Source organism: Anser anser, assembly GCF_964211835.1.
Source record: "Anser anser genome assembly, chromosome: 12".
In the NCBI taxonomy this organism is placed as follows: Eukaryota; Metazoa; Chordata; class Aves; order Anseriformes; family Anatidae; genus Anser; species Anser anser.
In genome coordinates this window covers 9,402,915-9,418,720 of record NC_139733.1, presented here as the reverse complement: position 1 = coordinate 9,418,720, position 15,806 = coordinate 9,402,915, and the positions used below count along the sequence as shown (strand labels likewise).

Below are 15,806 nucleotides of genomic sequence, written 5' to 3'. Positions count from 1 at the left end.
TTCCCATTTTTAAGTGTGTTGCACAGCTGGTGGTGCTCTGTTGAGGGTCAGAAGCAACTGGACCTCGGGCAGGTGCTGGGATTGGAAAAATCACATAAATTCATATAGCCTCAATGAAAGAAGATAAGTGCCAAATGTTGCATCAGTGGACCTGGGTTAAATAGATCGTTGTTTTTTTCTATGGTGGACTAGTAGCCCTGTTAGAAGGTTAAGTGTACAAGCCTTGATCCTATTTTGTGACAAAAGGACTCTCCTTTTCTCCCCGTTAAACATTTTTATCCTAATAAAAATGCACATGCACATACATTTCCACGTCTTTGAGGCAGAAAGGATTACCAGGGTTGCAACCTTTCCATCTGCTGCCAGGTTTTTGTTTCTTGGTCTGTGCAAACCCAGCAATTTGCTCTATTATCCTGATGCGAGGGGCTCCTGCAGAAGTTGGCCAGTGCAGCAAGCTGCCTGCCCCAACTGCACGCGGGGAGGCGGTGGCAGCACCGTGCCTCGTGCTGCTGGCGCCAGCCTCGTGGGGAGGTTACACAGGCAGGGAGGCTGCACAGGCCGTGCTGCTGCCTGCCTAGCTGAGGCCAGATCCCTTTCCTTTGCAACAGCCAGTGCGAAGCCTCTGCTCAAGGGTCGCGACGTGCCGCTGGGGCGTTGCTCTGTCAGCACCTCGTAGGGGTGCCTCTCCAGGACCTGAGGGCATCTGCGCCTGAAGAAGCGATGCTTTAAATGTGTGTTGGTAACCTACTGCTCTGCTTCCAGCAAATCCCAGGGTTCGGTGTTCTGCCCACGGGCCTGGGGTGAACCCCGGGAAGTTGGCAGAAAGAGTGGGGCTTTCCCTAAGCCCTTGGGACAGGAAAACACGTGCATTATTGCAAAGGAGCGTAGCGGCGTTGTGCAGTGCGCTCTGCGCGGGCTGACCCGACTCCCCTTCGCGGGTGCTTGCAGCGCTGTTGTTGCCTTTGTGTGGACAGCATGCAGCATGCTCCAGAGCCAGGCGAATTACTGTGAGCCCAAATTGCTGCTGATGGCTGCATTTGGTATTCTTCCTAGCACATCCTTTGCGCCATTTATATTTTCCTGAGAATTTCTTTGGAAATACAAGAAAGTAAGGTTTGCGTTCTTCAAATGCAGTTCTCTAGAGGAGTCTTGTTCTTGCTGTTGCAGTGGGGGGAACAAACAGTTTGGGGCTGGCTTTTAGGGAAATGGGTTTACTGGAGAAAAGCACAGAAATGTAAGGGTGCAGCTGCGAGGGCTGCAGGTCAGCCACAGGAGGTCGCAGTGTAGGTGTGGTGGAGGGATATGCTAAGTTTTAATAGTTAATCGATCTAACTCTGGTGATAGTAGGTTCTATTTGCATATATATATATATATGTATACGTATATATTTATAATCCTCACATTCAGTGGGTTTTGTTCACAAAGGCCATGCAGAAGCTGTTCAGATAAGAACACTTGCATGCACTCTTGGCAGCCATGAAGATAAAAGGGATCCTGTGCCATGTCTTCAGGAAAGCTTTCCTTGAGAAGAGCAGGAGCTGAGTGTTGAGACAAACACAGATCTTGTCCTCACAAGTACAAAAACCAGATAGGTTGTCAAGAGTAGAGGCTTCCTAAAGAGATCAGAGCAGTCTTTATGTGAGAAATTCTGAATGCTTTTAAAGAAATAACTTCTCCGGAAGGATGGCTGTAGGTTGCTGCTGCTGGCGTTGTTGGCCAGAACATAAGTGCTTATGGCTGAGTCACCAGGCGGAGCTGCTGGGCAGGGGCTGGCGAGCAGGACGCTGTCCCCGGGCCTCGGAGGGAGGAGCACAGCTGCATGACTCGATGGTAAGAGACCGCTCAGGGATGCGATAACCGAGGGTGGTGGACTCGGACTAGATTTGGTCACAGTTGGTCTAGCAACTCCAAAAACCATGGAAGCAGAGCTACCACTGTTACTTATTTTTTAAATAGCAGAATAATACTGGAATGTTTTGCTTTTGTAGTGGGGCCACCAACATGCTATCAAGATGGCCTAAAGAAAATGTTGGTGGTCACACCTCCAGTAAAGGATGAATTAGCGATCTGTTTGTCACTGATAAATCCTCACAGAAGCAGACAAATACGCTCCTGTTTACAGAGCCACTGTGCCATATGTATGTGTAAAAAAAATACTTCAAACAACTGGAAGTCCACCCAAAGTTTCTGTCTGTATTGGACAGGAAAATTTCTTCAACAGCTGTGACTTTAGTGACATTGGTAGCATTTTTATTTCTTTGTCATAGAAGCATCAAACTTTATTTTGCCTATCTGTAGTTGACATTCTGGGCTTTGCAGGGCTGTCTTGGAAAGATTTAGAGTGTGCTAAGAGTGCTGAGCTAAGGGATCTGTGGCAGATAGTGGCTTTTACAGGAAAGAAAACTATAATTGTGTTTTCCTAGTCACAGGACAGCACTTAAAATGGCTTGAGAAAATCGACATTCCACCATAAATTGGAGCTAGCGAGATGTCTCACACTTTGTCTTCTGTTTGCGGATGGTCAGACACTAGGGGAGCATATGCTTGTGAAGTACTTTGCTTATAGAGTTGACAGTTGGAAAATCTGTGAATGCTGGGCTTTCAACTGATGGTGACTAGAGACTAAAGGACAAGAAAGGTCTTAAATCCTGTCCTGACTCTACAAGGCTTAGAGAACCCGGAGCTTGCCCCAAACCTAGCGTCCTGGAGACCCCTTATTGGAACAGCAGGATCCCTGCTACGGCTCCCAGCAGGGAGAATGACAGGAGGATGGGGCACAAGAAGAAAAAGAAGGCATGAAAGCAGGTATGCAGAATGCTGTGCTTCCCAAGCAAAGAACTTGAGAGCATGGTCGTCCTCGTTGAAAGCTGCATATGGGCCCTCTGGTGCTGTATGCACAGAAAAACAGTAAAACAGAAGAAGAAGTATGCACAGTAGAACAGGAGCTTAGAGAAGTGCGATTGTGGTTGCTGAATCACAAAACACATGAGGAGCAAGAATCATACTCCACGTGGCCGGTTAGCCAGGGGGGCTGGTTTTGTGCCTGCTGTGCACAGCGCGGATGGAGTGAAACAATCCTGCACGGGGGAAAGGAGAGCGAGCAACGCCTCGGCAGCAGCTCTGTGGGGTTCAGGCGAGTTGTTTGTCCGGATGTCACCGAGGTGGTCGTGCAGACTTTTTGCTGATCTGTGAACTTTAAATGGTTCCTTACCGTCACAGATCTTCTTCTACTGTCAAAAGATTTCTTCTACTGAAGGCTGTTCTAAATATTTGCTTGCTTTGGCCTCTTTCAGTCCTGGTTTTGAGGATGAGATTTTTCAAAGAGGGCAAATGCCTCCCACTGATGTGCTGTGCCTGTAACTGGCAGTGTCCTGCTGAAAGAGCAATGGGCTACCTGGCCTTGACATTTTCCCCCAAAAGAATGTGGCTGTTTTCAGGAAACACATTGACCTCTAATTCAGGGGATTTTGGTGTTTCTGTGCTGTTAGTGTGTTGTTACAAGAGAGGGAATGAAGCCTGCACTGAGCAGCCTTGTAGCTGATAGCTTGAAAGTTTTCTTCAGTGCTGGAGATCTTGGTTTTGATTGACAGATTTGCTTTCTGGGTATCTTTCTTTTGTCTTGTGCTGAAAATATTAACAAAAGGAGTTCGCAGCTACTGTGATGCGAACCTCACCGGTGTACCTGTAATGGATTGCATAAAAATGGTCATGGGAAATCAAGTACTGCACATTGCAAGTGGACCGAAAATAAAGTTGGCCCCTACCCGAAGTGGTTTGTTATGTTGGGTTCTGGTTGTGCTGTACGGTTCTGTTGAACAAATTCTCCTGCTTAAAAACAAGGCTGACAGGAGAAAGCTTGTTTCAGAAGAAACATTTCAAAAGAAGCTGTCATCCTAGAGGATCCTATCCGATTTTTGGCGCGCTCTTTATCAGTGACAGTTGGCAGGGGCTCTGTCAGATTGGAGTCCCTTTGTCCTTGCAGAGAGTGTGAACGTGTCTTCGTAAGGGCTGATGTTCTCCACAGAGCTTATGTCCTCGGTGAGAGACCCCACGCAGCTGCATTTCAGCCAGCTTAGATCTGCGGCCATGTCGATAAGGCGTGTGGTGTGGGAGCACCCGTTGTGTGCAGGTCCCTGATCCCGGCGTGTCCCCCTTCTCCCGTGGCACCCCAGCCTCATCGTACAGCCAGTGAGGCAGCTAGTGCCTCATCATGACTGACTGCAATAATGTTGGATTAGGGAAAAGGTGTTTTTTGTTTTGTTTTGTTTTTTAAAACAAGGCATGAAGCTGCCTTTCCCAGCCTCGGACCACGTGCCAGACCCCCCCCAGCAGTGAGACTGGGCTCACTGGTGTGCGTGTTGGTGCACACCTTCCTGCCAGTGAAGGAAGAGTCTCTCCACCCAGCTAATTGTGTCATAGGAGATACAGATCTTAACTGCAGAAGAGCTTTTACGATGAACTCGTGCATTAGTAAGATGAATTGGGAATAATCACTGAAGGGGTCACTGTGCACAAGGAAGCGTAAGCACTCATGGTTGTTTCCTATTTATAACCGCACGCCGAGAAAGGCTGCTGCTGCTGGGCACTCGCCTGCCCCTGCTTTGTGCTAAATGTTGTTCCTTCTGAATGTTTGTTGGACAGGAGAGTGTAGCAGAGGGCTGCTTTTGTCCCGAGTGGTTTCTCTGCTGAAATGCCAGCAAGAATCTCTGCTGTGAACACTGGGCCTAATCAGAAGTTGTGCTGAGCAGGGCACGGTTAAACCACAAGCATGAGTCTCACAACAAAGAATTTGTTATAGAAAACCTTAGATGAAGTGCATGTGCTTTCTCTCCTCATAAGGAATATGTAATTAGTATATCTTTGAAGTAAGAAAGCATAGGTATATATGTGTGAATCCTATCCTCCCCACTCCAGGGTATGCTCCAAGGATAATTAAAAGGACCTTTTCTTTTGGTCCTGCTTTGGCAGTAGATTTTTCTCAGTGGCCGAGCTGAAGGTTTCAGATGGTGAAGAACTTCTTCCCCTGCTCCGACAGACCTCTGCAACAGGTTTCCTGCCTGCCGCTGTGGAGCGAGGCTCCCCCTGTGCAGACACTGGGTTTTGAAGGAGATTTTGCTGGATGCCTTTGCATGAAGGAATGTGCTGAAACCCGATCCCTTCTGTAGCTTCTTCCCCGGTCCCTAGGAGTATCGCATGTCCCCGTTGTCTCATGCGCCTTTGTTTTAAAATAATATTAAGCCTCAGACACCAGCTGATTTACTTTAATTCAACATCCAACTTATGTTTGATTTCTTTTCATATTCAAGTGAGCCATCTGGCTTTAATGAACTGTAACTGTTTTTAATGCTGCCTCCAGTTGCTAACATCTGAATATTTCATGTGCTGAAAGGAGGTTTGAAATGCAGAAGTGAGACTGAAGAGTCCAAAGTATTTCCAAATCAGCTCTGTTCCAGCAGCACTTGAGCTCCCCTCCCCTCGAGGTTTATCAAAAGGTAATCTTTGGGGTGCCAAACTGCAAGCATCCAGCCATGGTGGGTGCTAATTGCAAGTACTCTCAATGTTGTGTACGTAAAATACCAGTGCTGCTTATGAAATCCTGAATAACCACCCAACTTGGGCAGAATATCAATCAACTTCAACAGGAGCTGCCAGGATTTGGCATCTTCTAAATAAACAGCCTCTTAATTTTGGGGGGTGTTTAAATATTTCCTCATTGTAAACAACAACAACAAAAACATAGTTTTACGTCATGTAGTTTAGTAGTTAACTGGGAGCTGGATACCATAAATGAACAATACCTTAATTTCAGTTAAATTTCAAGGGTACTTTGCCAGGGTTATACCGATGGAAACTAGTGATATATCCCTAAATTTGCTGGGCTGTGTGCTTCACTAGTTTTTTTCACAGCATTGCCTTTGTTTCGGCTTAGCAGAGTGGTATCTGATAGAATTCCTATAGGTCATTACCAAGAAATACTTTGATTAATGATAAAAAGTACGTCGTTGGTTAGGTCTTCACTGTGTGCCAAGCATCGTGCAGGTTACCAGCAACCTAATCTTGTAGTGCTAGAAGTTTAGATCGAATCTGTCTGCAGAGGGAAACCACCTTCAGCAAGGGTGGTCAGGGAACACCGTGGCTTTGGCTTTCCTGCACAGCGCTGTCCTGAGAGCATGGAAGGCAGGTACATAAGAAATAGGTGGTGGTTGTTGGAAATTGCTTTGTTTCTCTTAAGCTCTGCTGAATTTCTCAGTAAATTGCTCATAGGGACAAAGCTGAATTGGGAGTTGACTGATGGCTTTGTGGGTATCCACCAAACCAGACTTTCTGAGCTGGAGAAGAGCAGGTTGGGAGCAGTACTGCAAAAACTGGCAGCTGAGTTCCATCCAGTAGCATTCCCGAAACTGTAAAGAATAAAGCCATATAAATATCTTCTACATGGTAGGATTTTGTTGCATTATACCCCCATTTGAAAGGAGCTCTTAATGAGATAATCAGTCTTGCACATGGACAGATTTTTGTTCCTCACTTGGTAATGGACATTTTCAAGTTGTTAGTTCCAGAGAACTTCCTACACCACTGAGCAGTGTCGGTGGATATTTCTTTATTCTGTTCCAGTTTTTGTTTTATTTTTGTGTGTGTGAAGCTCACAGTATTGCATGCAGGAAAGCCCAGCTGGGCCTCTCAGTGTTTTGCATTGCAGTTCCCTAAAATTTATGCCAAAAACAAGCTCAGTCTACAGAGCAACTTTGGCATCTCCCTTTGAGTTAGCACATGACTTGAGTTTGGTTGGACCTGCAGCCATTTAGCAACCTGGATGCTCCACCATCATGCTCAGCACACCAGCATTTGCAGCCTGCTACACTCAGTATTTTACAGTTACACCATGGAAATCCTCCACTTACAGGCAAGTGATTGTCCTGCTCTACTCTGCGCTGTGCAGCCTCACCTCGAGCACTGTGTGCAGTTCTGGGCACCACAGTACAAAAAGGACGTGAAACTGTTGGAGAGTGTCCGGAGGAAGGCTACGAAGATGGTGAAGGGCCTAGAGGGGAAGACGTATGAGGAGCGGCTGAGGTCACTGGGCCTGTTCAGCCTGGAGAAGAGGAGGCTGAGGGGAGACCTCATCGCGGCCTACAGCTTCCTCGCGAGGGGAGTGGAGGGGCAGGCGCCGATCTATTCTCTCTGATGACCAGCGATAGGACCCGCAGGAATGGTGTCAAGCTGTGACAGGGGAGGTTCAGGCTTGGTATCAGGAAGAGGTTCTTCACTGAGAGGGTTGTCGCGCACTGGAACAGGCTCCCCAGGGACGTAGTCACTGCACCAAGCCTGTTGGAGTTTAAGAAGCGTTTGGACTGTGCTCTTAGTCATATGGTCTGAATTTTTGGATAGACCTGTGTGGAGCCAGGAGCTATACTTGATGATCCTTATGGGTCCCTTCCAACTTGGGATATTCTATGATTCTACTTTGGGAGAGGTTTTTTCTTCCCCTTTGGTTTTCTTTCCAAGTTCTCTGCCTCAAAACGGGGGAGACACATCCTTAAGAACTTGCTTTCCACGCAAACCCTGAGAGCCTGAAGATACTGCTATCACAAGTGACAATGACGCTGCCCCTTCCGTCCCCGAGCCTGGCGTTACGGGAGCTGCCTTCTCTGGTCACCCTGATAGACTGCTGAGCAACGGGGCGGGCAAGCTGGCCACCTCAACTTCCCTTTAACAGAGCTGCTTCTTCAAAACACTTCAGTTTTTAACAAGTAGACAGATTTTCAAAGGAAAAAACATGCTGTTAGATTTTTTTTCAGACCAGCTGTAATTCACAGTCTGCTTATTTGAATGACAATACAAATGAAACTGCAGCCTGCGTAAAACTGCTTAAAGTCTGCAGGCAGTTGTAGTTGGATGGAAAATGATCTTTAGTCATTGATAGCTATCTTGTGACCAGTCCAGTTACAGTTTCAGAAGGGAAATCACAGTGGCACCTCTAAAAGGTGAATCTTTCACCTTGCAGAATCTTTCACCTATTTATGGTGCTCATTTTGAAGTAAGATTTTGTTTCCATCTGCTAGGCAACTTGTGTTTTTTAGGGATTTGTCCATGCTATAGTAGGGGGAAAAATTGTTGCTGTTTTCTTTCTTTTTAAACCTTGGAAAAAACAAACAACCTCTCTAAGGATTATCAAGTAGTCTTCATAGACACTCCAAGTGTACAAAACTCAGGACAATTTAAGACTTGCAAATGTTTAAGGCTTCCCTCTTGTAAACTGTAGTTACTCAAAATGTGTTTGGGTGAGAAATGCAGCCTTTGTTTTTAAAAAATTTCCATCATTTCTAGTACATCGTTTAAAAAGGAAAACAAGGTGCTTCCCAGGAGTTCAACAGAAAGGCAAAGGAAATCTGAAGTTTGGTTTTTTTTTATGATTTTTAAGCTAATAATTTGTTTCCAGGGCTGGAGGCCCAGGTGTAAAAACCGCTTGTATTGGGCTTGCTTTAGACCTGTCCTTTTTCAGTTTCTACAAGTAATAATGAAATAATGATTTAATTGCTCATAGGAATTGCAGTAATGGTTTGAAAGCCATGGCTTCTAATCATAAAATGTTTAGGAGCGTATTTCTGCCATCTGTACTTTGTTTGCTTTAACCTGATAGCTTAAAAACAGGTTATTTTTGCCTGGTGTGCATCAAGGGCAGGAATAGCTTCAGCCTGTGAGACCCAGTGTGTGTGTGCACATGCATGTGTGTAGTGAATCCACGGTGCAAAAAACAACCACGTTCGGGGTGTTTTTAGTTTTTTGCATGTGCCATTCTGGCATGTTCTACGGAACGATAGCTTCTGGATTAGGGCTAACATGGTAAAATGTTAAATGCTTCAAGCATCTATGATTGTATGGCTTCTCCGTTTGTAGGGTGGGTTTGTCAAAACAGACTGTGCATTTCTTTTTGTCCTGCTGTCACCAAACAATTTGGGGTTCTGTTGGCAGGGAGGAGTATTAGAGATTGGAGAGGGGCTGTGTTCCTTGGAGACACTGAGATTTTTCTCACAAATTTTCTCAGACAAGATCTTCTGCGAAGCTATTTTATTTGCTATTGTAATGGCGGCCGTCCTGCAAGCAGGAGCGCACAGTAAGAGTTTATCATAACCGTGTATTCCCTATTACCCAACACCTGATTTCTCCCTGTTTCCTCACTGGCTGAGTACGACAGGTTCCCAACCTACTCGATGCACTTCTGTACCATATATGTACAATTTTATTTGACCAACCGTTAATTCCTCCTCTTCCTTTTTTTTTTTTCCTTCTTTACTCGTGACTAGAGGGCCTGTGATTTTTGTTTTTACTGATTTCGTACTGCTCATCCTGTTTTTCTTAGCTATCCTCTTTATTTTGGGACAGTGGGACCTTCCCCTCATTTGCTTAACATACTCCCTACTGCTGTGCCGTGCAATCACTTTTGAATATGCAAGGTTAGTGGAATTTTCCACTGCAAAAACACCTTCTATTGCAAAAACACAACTTTGTTTCTCACAACTCCCCCCTCTTCTTTTCTTACTCCTATTGTTGCTTTTGCACCTTTTCATATACCCCGCTCTTGAGTTTTTCCAACATTAGGGCGCAATATCCTTCTTCGGATGTCACAGGGAGTGACAGATACACGATGCCATTATTATTACAACACCAACAAATAGTTGTTTGAGCCAATTCCATTCAGGTAACCACGAAGTTCATTTCTCCCAAATGTTTCTAAATCCCCAGCAAGTGTCATCTTGAGCCACTCTATATAAGATCTTTTTTTTTCCCAGATATTTTTGAGATCAGTTAAATTCATCCCATTTGATCTATATACATACAGCAACTAACACTAATTACAGCGCACGCTCCTCCTTTTGAGGTTAGCAATAAATCTAATACCATTCAATTCTGGAGTACTATTTTTGCAAACTTGTTACCTCCTTTTGTAGTGCCTGGACTGCATCCAGAGTGTTATTTTCTAGTTCTTCAATTATAGCCAAGATATTTACAATAGCTTTTTCTAATTCACTCACCCCTAACTTTTTTTTTTTTTTTTTTCAGGATCTCTTCTTGAATGTCCTGGCTGCCAGCAGGATTGAAAGTGGGAGGCAACTCATGACCACCAAACTGTGACAGCCTTGGATCCCCCTGCATCTGGCTGCTTGGAATAACCACTGGGCTACTGTGGAGATGAATGGAGAACAGCAGTATGATGCAGGTAACAGAGTGGTGGAGCTCTGGGGCTAAAGGTTCTCAAAATATTTGGCAAGCAAGGTGGGGCAAGCTCAAATTTTAGTTACTGTGGGTTACATTCTGACTACTGAGCTTAAGTTTGGTATTGCTCTGTTTCAAAAGCAAGGTGTATCATTGGCTTAAAGGAGAGCAAAATCCAACCCACCCTAGTAATTATGTTTCTAAGATGCTGTGTCTTTCCCCTTCATGATGCCAGCATGAGATGAGCTTATCGCTACTATTTTAAGGCATTTGCCTGTCAAAGTGGTTAATATCATCTTGTTCTGTCTTCGTGTGCCTTCATGTTGCTCTTAATATTCTCACAGGGTTGTGTTGCTGGTTTAAGAAGTCAGATAATCGAAGCTGTGTGGTGCTGTTGTAATCTGTCCTGGTTTTCTGATGTTCCTTGCTGCTCCCTTTGATGGGCTTTGGACATCAGCTCCTAACCTGCTGCAGAATGGTATATTATGATACATCAGCTCAGGTTTTGATTCATCTTGAAGCACCAGGCTGAGGAAAATGTCTGTCTGGGACGGCTGGGGATACTAACAGCTTTCTGAAACAGAGTTCTTAGGTTTTATGCTCGCACAGGGACCATCTGTTTTCCTGACTTCGCTGCTACAGTTTGTTCCTTCTCCTTGAGAAGGTCCCTACCCACAGTGCAGTGTTGGGACAGTTAATGAGAAGTAAATTTTTATTTGTAGTTACCAGTATAAACCATTTGGTTAGGATTTTGCGGAGTATTGTTTTCCTTTGATACTTGTCCAACAAGCAGCCCTTCTCATAGGACAATTCACCGTTGGTAATTTTTGTACCTCTACTTTATGGAAGTCTGATTGCTGTGTTACTGAAGAAATGTTAAACATGATTTTAATCTACAGTGCTTTTAGCAGGATGTTAACACCTGCTATCTGATCCTGAAACGGGCTTTTTGATTATTAATTATAGCCAATCACTCAAGTTGTTGTCAACATTATATCCTCAAATAAGCAAGAAAAAGCAGCATGCACAAGTATGCAGAATGTCTCCAGGCACATGCAAATGCAGTTTCCTCTGCTACTGGGAAGTGCTAACTTCTGTCAGGTTGTATAAGAAAGAGATTTTGCAGCTGAGAAGAACAGTAAGCAGATGTATATGCAGTCAGCAGCAGGGTGTTCACAGGCTGATGGCACACCGATCTGTACTAATACCTTTGTTGAAATGTTTCCATTTTCCTCTAAAAGTTACAGAGGTCACCCAGTCCTTTCTGCCTGCTTACAGAATAGCCGTGAAGGGCTCCCCGTTTCTTGTAATTGCTGAACAGGTATTTTCCTGAGCATCCTTTCAGTGTCTGGTTTGCGTACAGGTGGCTGTGAAAAGCAGATGATAACCGAAGAGAGCTTTACTTGCTCAGTGCGAAGGCAGTTTCCAGCAAATGCTCGCCATGTACACATAAGCACAGTGGTTTTGGTGTTGCACCCTTGGCTAGTGTTTTCTGCAGTGCTTTGACTTAGACCACTCCCAGCCACCACTGGAATGTTCACTCCCTCCTTTGACTGGTGTTATGCTTCCAGCTGATGAATTTTAGCAGGTTTGGAGATTCCACTGTCTTTCTGTAGGAAAGACAACTTTCATTTTTGTCACAGTCTTCCTCAGCTGCCGAAATTCTAACCTGTCTATTTATTCATGGCCTTGCAGCTGGTATAGAAGGAAAAGATTAACTGTTACTAAAATCAGATTTAAATATATCTAAGTTTCAGCATGAGAAACCTTTAGATTAGCTTTAACTGAAGGTCTTGCAGACTTCGATTTGATGTACCTAAATGTCCAATGTGACTGTTTTCAACTCAATCACATTAAAGATACATGAAAGTTATTTGCACTGAGAATTTAACTCCAGTCCAAAGATCAAAACAGTCTGGTGTAGACTGCTTCCATTGTAGGTGTATTTAAGTGCTCATGTCCTTAATATTCCACTACCATCTTGTATCCAAATGATACATTCGGTATTCTTCCTCTACCTGTATGTGTCAGAGAGCAACAGGACGTAATTCATAGTTAAATCCAGAAAGGAAGAGTAGATGTTGAAAATAATGCTAGTAGAAATAGTGATAAATAGGAAGGGGTATACATATCCAGGAAACTTTGACTATTCTTACCATTTTCTGACTTTCAGAGTGAATGTGCGTTCTCCACAGAAGCTCTGTAGGACACTTCTCAGATTTTACTTACAAAATATGTTAGCTTGATTTGAAAGTCTTCCTGGCAAAAACTAGTTGTATGGCGAGGCCACAGGGATGAGAATCACACCTGGTTTCTCTCGCTGCCTGTGTCGAGGTTGTGCTTTGAACTTTCTCGCTGCCTGTGTCGAGTGGTTGTGCCACTGAACTAATGTGTGCTTCAATCTCCTGTCTAATATAGAAGAATATGTCCTGTTACATAGTGGAAAGCAGAACTTGTTTAGGACTCACAAGCAATTAAGGATATGGAGAGGAAGAGAGAACGTACGTACATGTACTCAAATACAGCACTACTTAACAAATTGTGCTTTAAGATTAAATGGATAAAACACATTTTTACTTGTTGTCATCCGTCATCCTAATCTACAAGTTTTCTCACAGTAGAATTGAATTGCTGGTGTAAATAGAAGAGGTTTGCCTGGGCAGTTTGAACTGGGATTGATTTGGATGTTTAATACAGATGTATGGCCCCTCAGGAATGCAGCTTCATTAAACTGGTCCTCTGCGTATCCCAGCATCTGCTAACCCACCAGAACGGAGCTGTGCAGTAGGGCCTGCCAAAATCTATCAGTGGACCGGATCAAAGACATGGTTTAAAGAGGGCCCGGCTCCGCTGCAAGTATCCTACCAGTAAAAGCAGAAAAGCAACTGGAATCCGACTCAGCTTTCCAGCACATGTGAGTCTTGCTGGAGAGCAGGTGCTTCACCCCACTCTTGAAGTGTTTCTGCAGTCACATGTAGAAAAATAGGTAGTGGATTTCTGACATTTTTCTTATTTTCTATTGTCCTACCATGTGGCCATTCCATAATTAAAACATAATTTATTTCTGGCTCTGTGAAACACGGTGGAGTGTTTTTGCTGGGAGCTGTATCCAACGAGCTTGTCGTGTTCCACGTTGATTCAGCAAGCGCAGCACTGAACGACCTGGGATGCTGCAGCGGGGCAGTCAGTATCGCATAGCTTGACAAGGCCATCACCCGGGCCTGCCTCCTAAAGCTAGTTTCAAGAGAAGCTCTAGGCGTGCTGGTCGGATTTGGCCATCGAGGGGTACAAAGCGATCCGAGCCCTTCTCCCCGCGTCGCAGACCTGGAAGGAAATGGCTCTTTGAGGTAGGAAAACACACAGGCTACAGGACCCGGGGATTAGCGGCGTGAAAAGGACCTGGGATAGCTCTGATCAGTTTGGGAACTGGTTTTGACCCTACTTAGAGGCAAAAGGGTAGCAGGAACTTCATTCAAGCAGGCTTTCTGGGAGCTCCTTGTGGCAATTAAGTGGCAACATAAGTTACTAATTGACCCTTTCAGTGTGTTAAGTGACCTGTGCCTCATTTAAGGAGCTTAACTGCCCCTCAGACAGCCATCTGATGATCCCGCGTTACTGAAGGCTCGGAGCCGTCCCGGCAGTACTCCCAGCTGAATCTGCCTGGCTCTCCAGCATGCTAAACCGCACAGAGCGGTCGCTTTGCTTTGTTTCTCTCCAAGCAGACCAGTATGCTTAGACATCGCAGCGCAGGGCTTTGGGGGCTGGATGAAAGCCGGGTTGTTGCTGTTGTTTAGCAGCCTTGTGCTAAGGAGGAAGAGGGTGAGCAGCACAAAGTCCAAGCAAGTTCATTCTGAGGTTTGCCTGACCATAAATGTTCTGATCGAGCTGATGTTTCTTCCCGCTTTGGTTCACCAGCTGTAAACTTAACCATTTTGATGGCTATATTAAAGTAAAATGTTGTTTTAATGAGTTAAGAAGTCTTACTTTGTTTTTTCAATGAGATTATATTTTTCTTAGAATGACCTGCAGCCAAAACTTGGCTCAGCTGCACCCTAGTTTGCAAACAGCTGTGTTCTGTGACTTATCCTTTCTACTCCCTCAAAATTTGTTAAATCAAGGTACTTGCTTTTGAGTTACTTGCTTTTGTCCTTTTCCAGGTCTGTTTCTGCAGTAAGTTAAAAATTATCCTCTAAAATTAGTGATGATACTCAAGCTCCAAATTTTTTGAGCTCTCAGGCTTGTGAAAGGCCACTATAAGCAACTCTGTTTGAAAATAGCAAAATGAAATTGGATTGGGGAGCAATATGAGCTGCTTTTAAAACAGATACTATCATCAAACAAAAGCTATCTGAAGATGTATTTTTAAATTTGGGGAAACATTCCTAGAATTCCAATGAAAAGTCAAAGATGAGCTTAACGTTCATTTGAAGAGAAAATGAACACACCATACCCTGAGAATTTAGAGGTTTTTTAGATGATTTAAAGTACCTCAGACTTCTGGGCAAATATTTGCCTCTCTCAATTCAAGGAATAAGAAGTGCCGTGAAGCATTCGTAGCAGATTTTCAGCACGTCCATGCCATGGCTCTGATAAGGGAATGTGATAGCATTTCGTCCTTTTTTTTTTTTTTTTTTTTTGGACACTTAATGTTTCCTACTCACATTACTGCTTCTCGGAAGAAGAGTTGCCGCCTGTCCTAAGAAGGACTGAGAGCACAGGGAATGTTAGCATCGTGTAACCTTCGCTGAGCTCTCCCCACACTTCGGACACGCTCTGATTTCTCTGTTCCCATGTAAACATGGCCCCAGGTTTCCTGGTACAGAGAGGTGAGCATCTCTCGTCTTCATTCACAAAGACAGCTGTGGTGTAGAGTGTAGAACCAGTCTAAAAGTGAAAATTGAAAGCTTTACTTTTGTTTCATGTCCCTGCCATGCCTTTTCACTACTGAAGCTGTAGTTTGTGTGTCTAGGTTAAAACTGCCACTTCCGTAGGGTGGGAGCAAGCCTCCCTTGTCATCCCGCCCTCTGCCTGCAGGAAAAAAATAATAAAAACAATGGGGCTGTGTGGTGAACGAAACTGGGGAGTAAAATCCAAACTGTTCTGGTTGCAGTGTCTTCCCAGGAACGTGGGTTACACGTTAGAGAAAAAGGGGACTGGGAAAGAGAGCAGGGAAGTGAGCCAAGCACTGAAGGGGAGACCATGGGTGGAGGGACAGACGTGATAATAATGATAGAAAAGATGACTGAATTGTAGAGTGTGGCTCGCACTACAGCTGCTCTCTACCCTGACAGCATGAGTGAGTGTACAACTCTGGCTTGAGTGGTTTTAGCCCATTCTGGCTTTAAATGCATCCAGAAATGAGGTTTCCTTGCTCTGAAGAAGCTGTTGCACCTTAAGAGCTGGTATTTTAAGTGACTAATTTGAAGGCTCTTGATTTCAGTTGTGTCTGGAGCTGCCTTTCTTAGAACTACCCTGAATCCTTCTCTGTGCTTTTGTCACACTGAAATAAATACTCGCTTTAAAAAGCTTTTCTTTTTTCTTTTTTTTTAAAAAAAAAGACGGGAGTCTTATTTCGAACTTTTTAAAGTCTT

The 15,806-nt window shown here is 44.4% G+C and overlaps 1 protein-coding gene and 1 long non-coding RNA gene across 3 annotated transcripts in view; both read left to right on the top strand.

The window, feature by feature from the left end:
- The window catches only part of SFMBT1 (Scm like with four mbt domains 1), a 76,279-nt gene that overhangs the window by 30,566 nt on the left and 29,907 nt on the right, over window positions 1-15,806 (top strand). For both annotated transcript variants that reach the window (XM_083796336.1, XM_083796337.1), the window contains one exon: window positions 10,063-10,219. In XM_083796336.1, the coding sequence (XP_083652462.1) occupies window positions 10,192-10,219 (28 nt within the window). In that variant the 5' untranslated portion in view covers window positions 10,063-10,191. Of the gene's footprint in view, window positions 1-10,062; window positions 10,220-15,806 lie in introns of those variants that run through there.
- LOC310880503 lies at window positions 10,231-15,753 on the top strand. The gene is made up of 2 exons (XR_014571729.1): window positions 10,231-12,716; window positions 12,837-15,753. It is a non-coding gene; the product is annotated as an uncharacterized lncRNA (long non-coding RNA).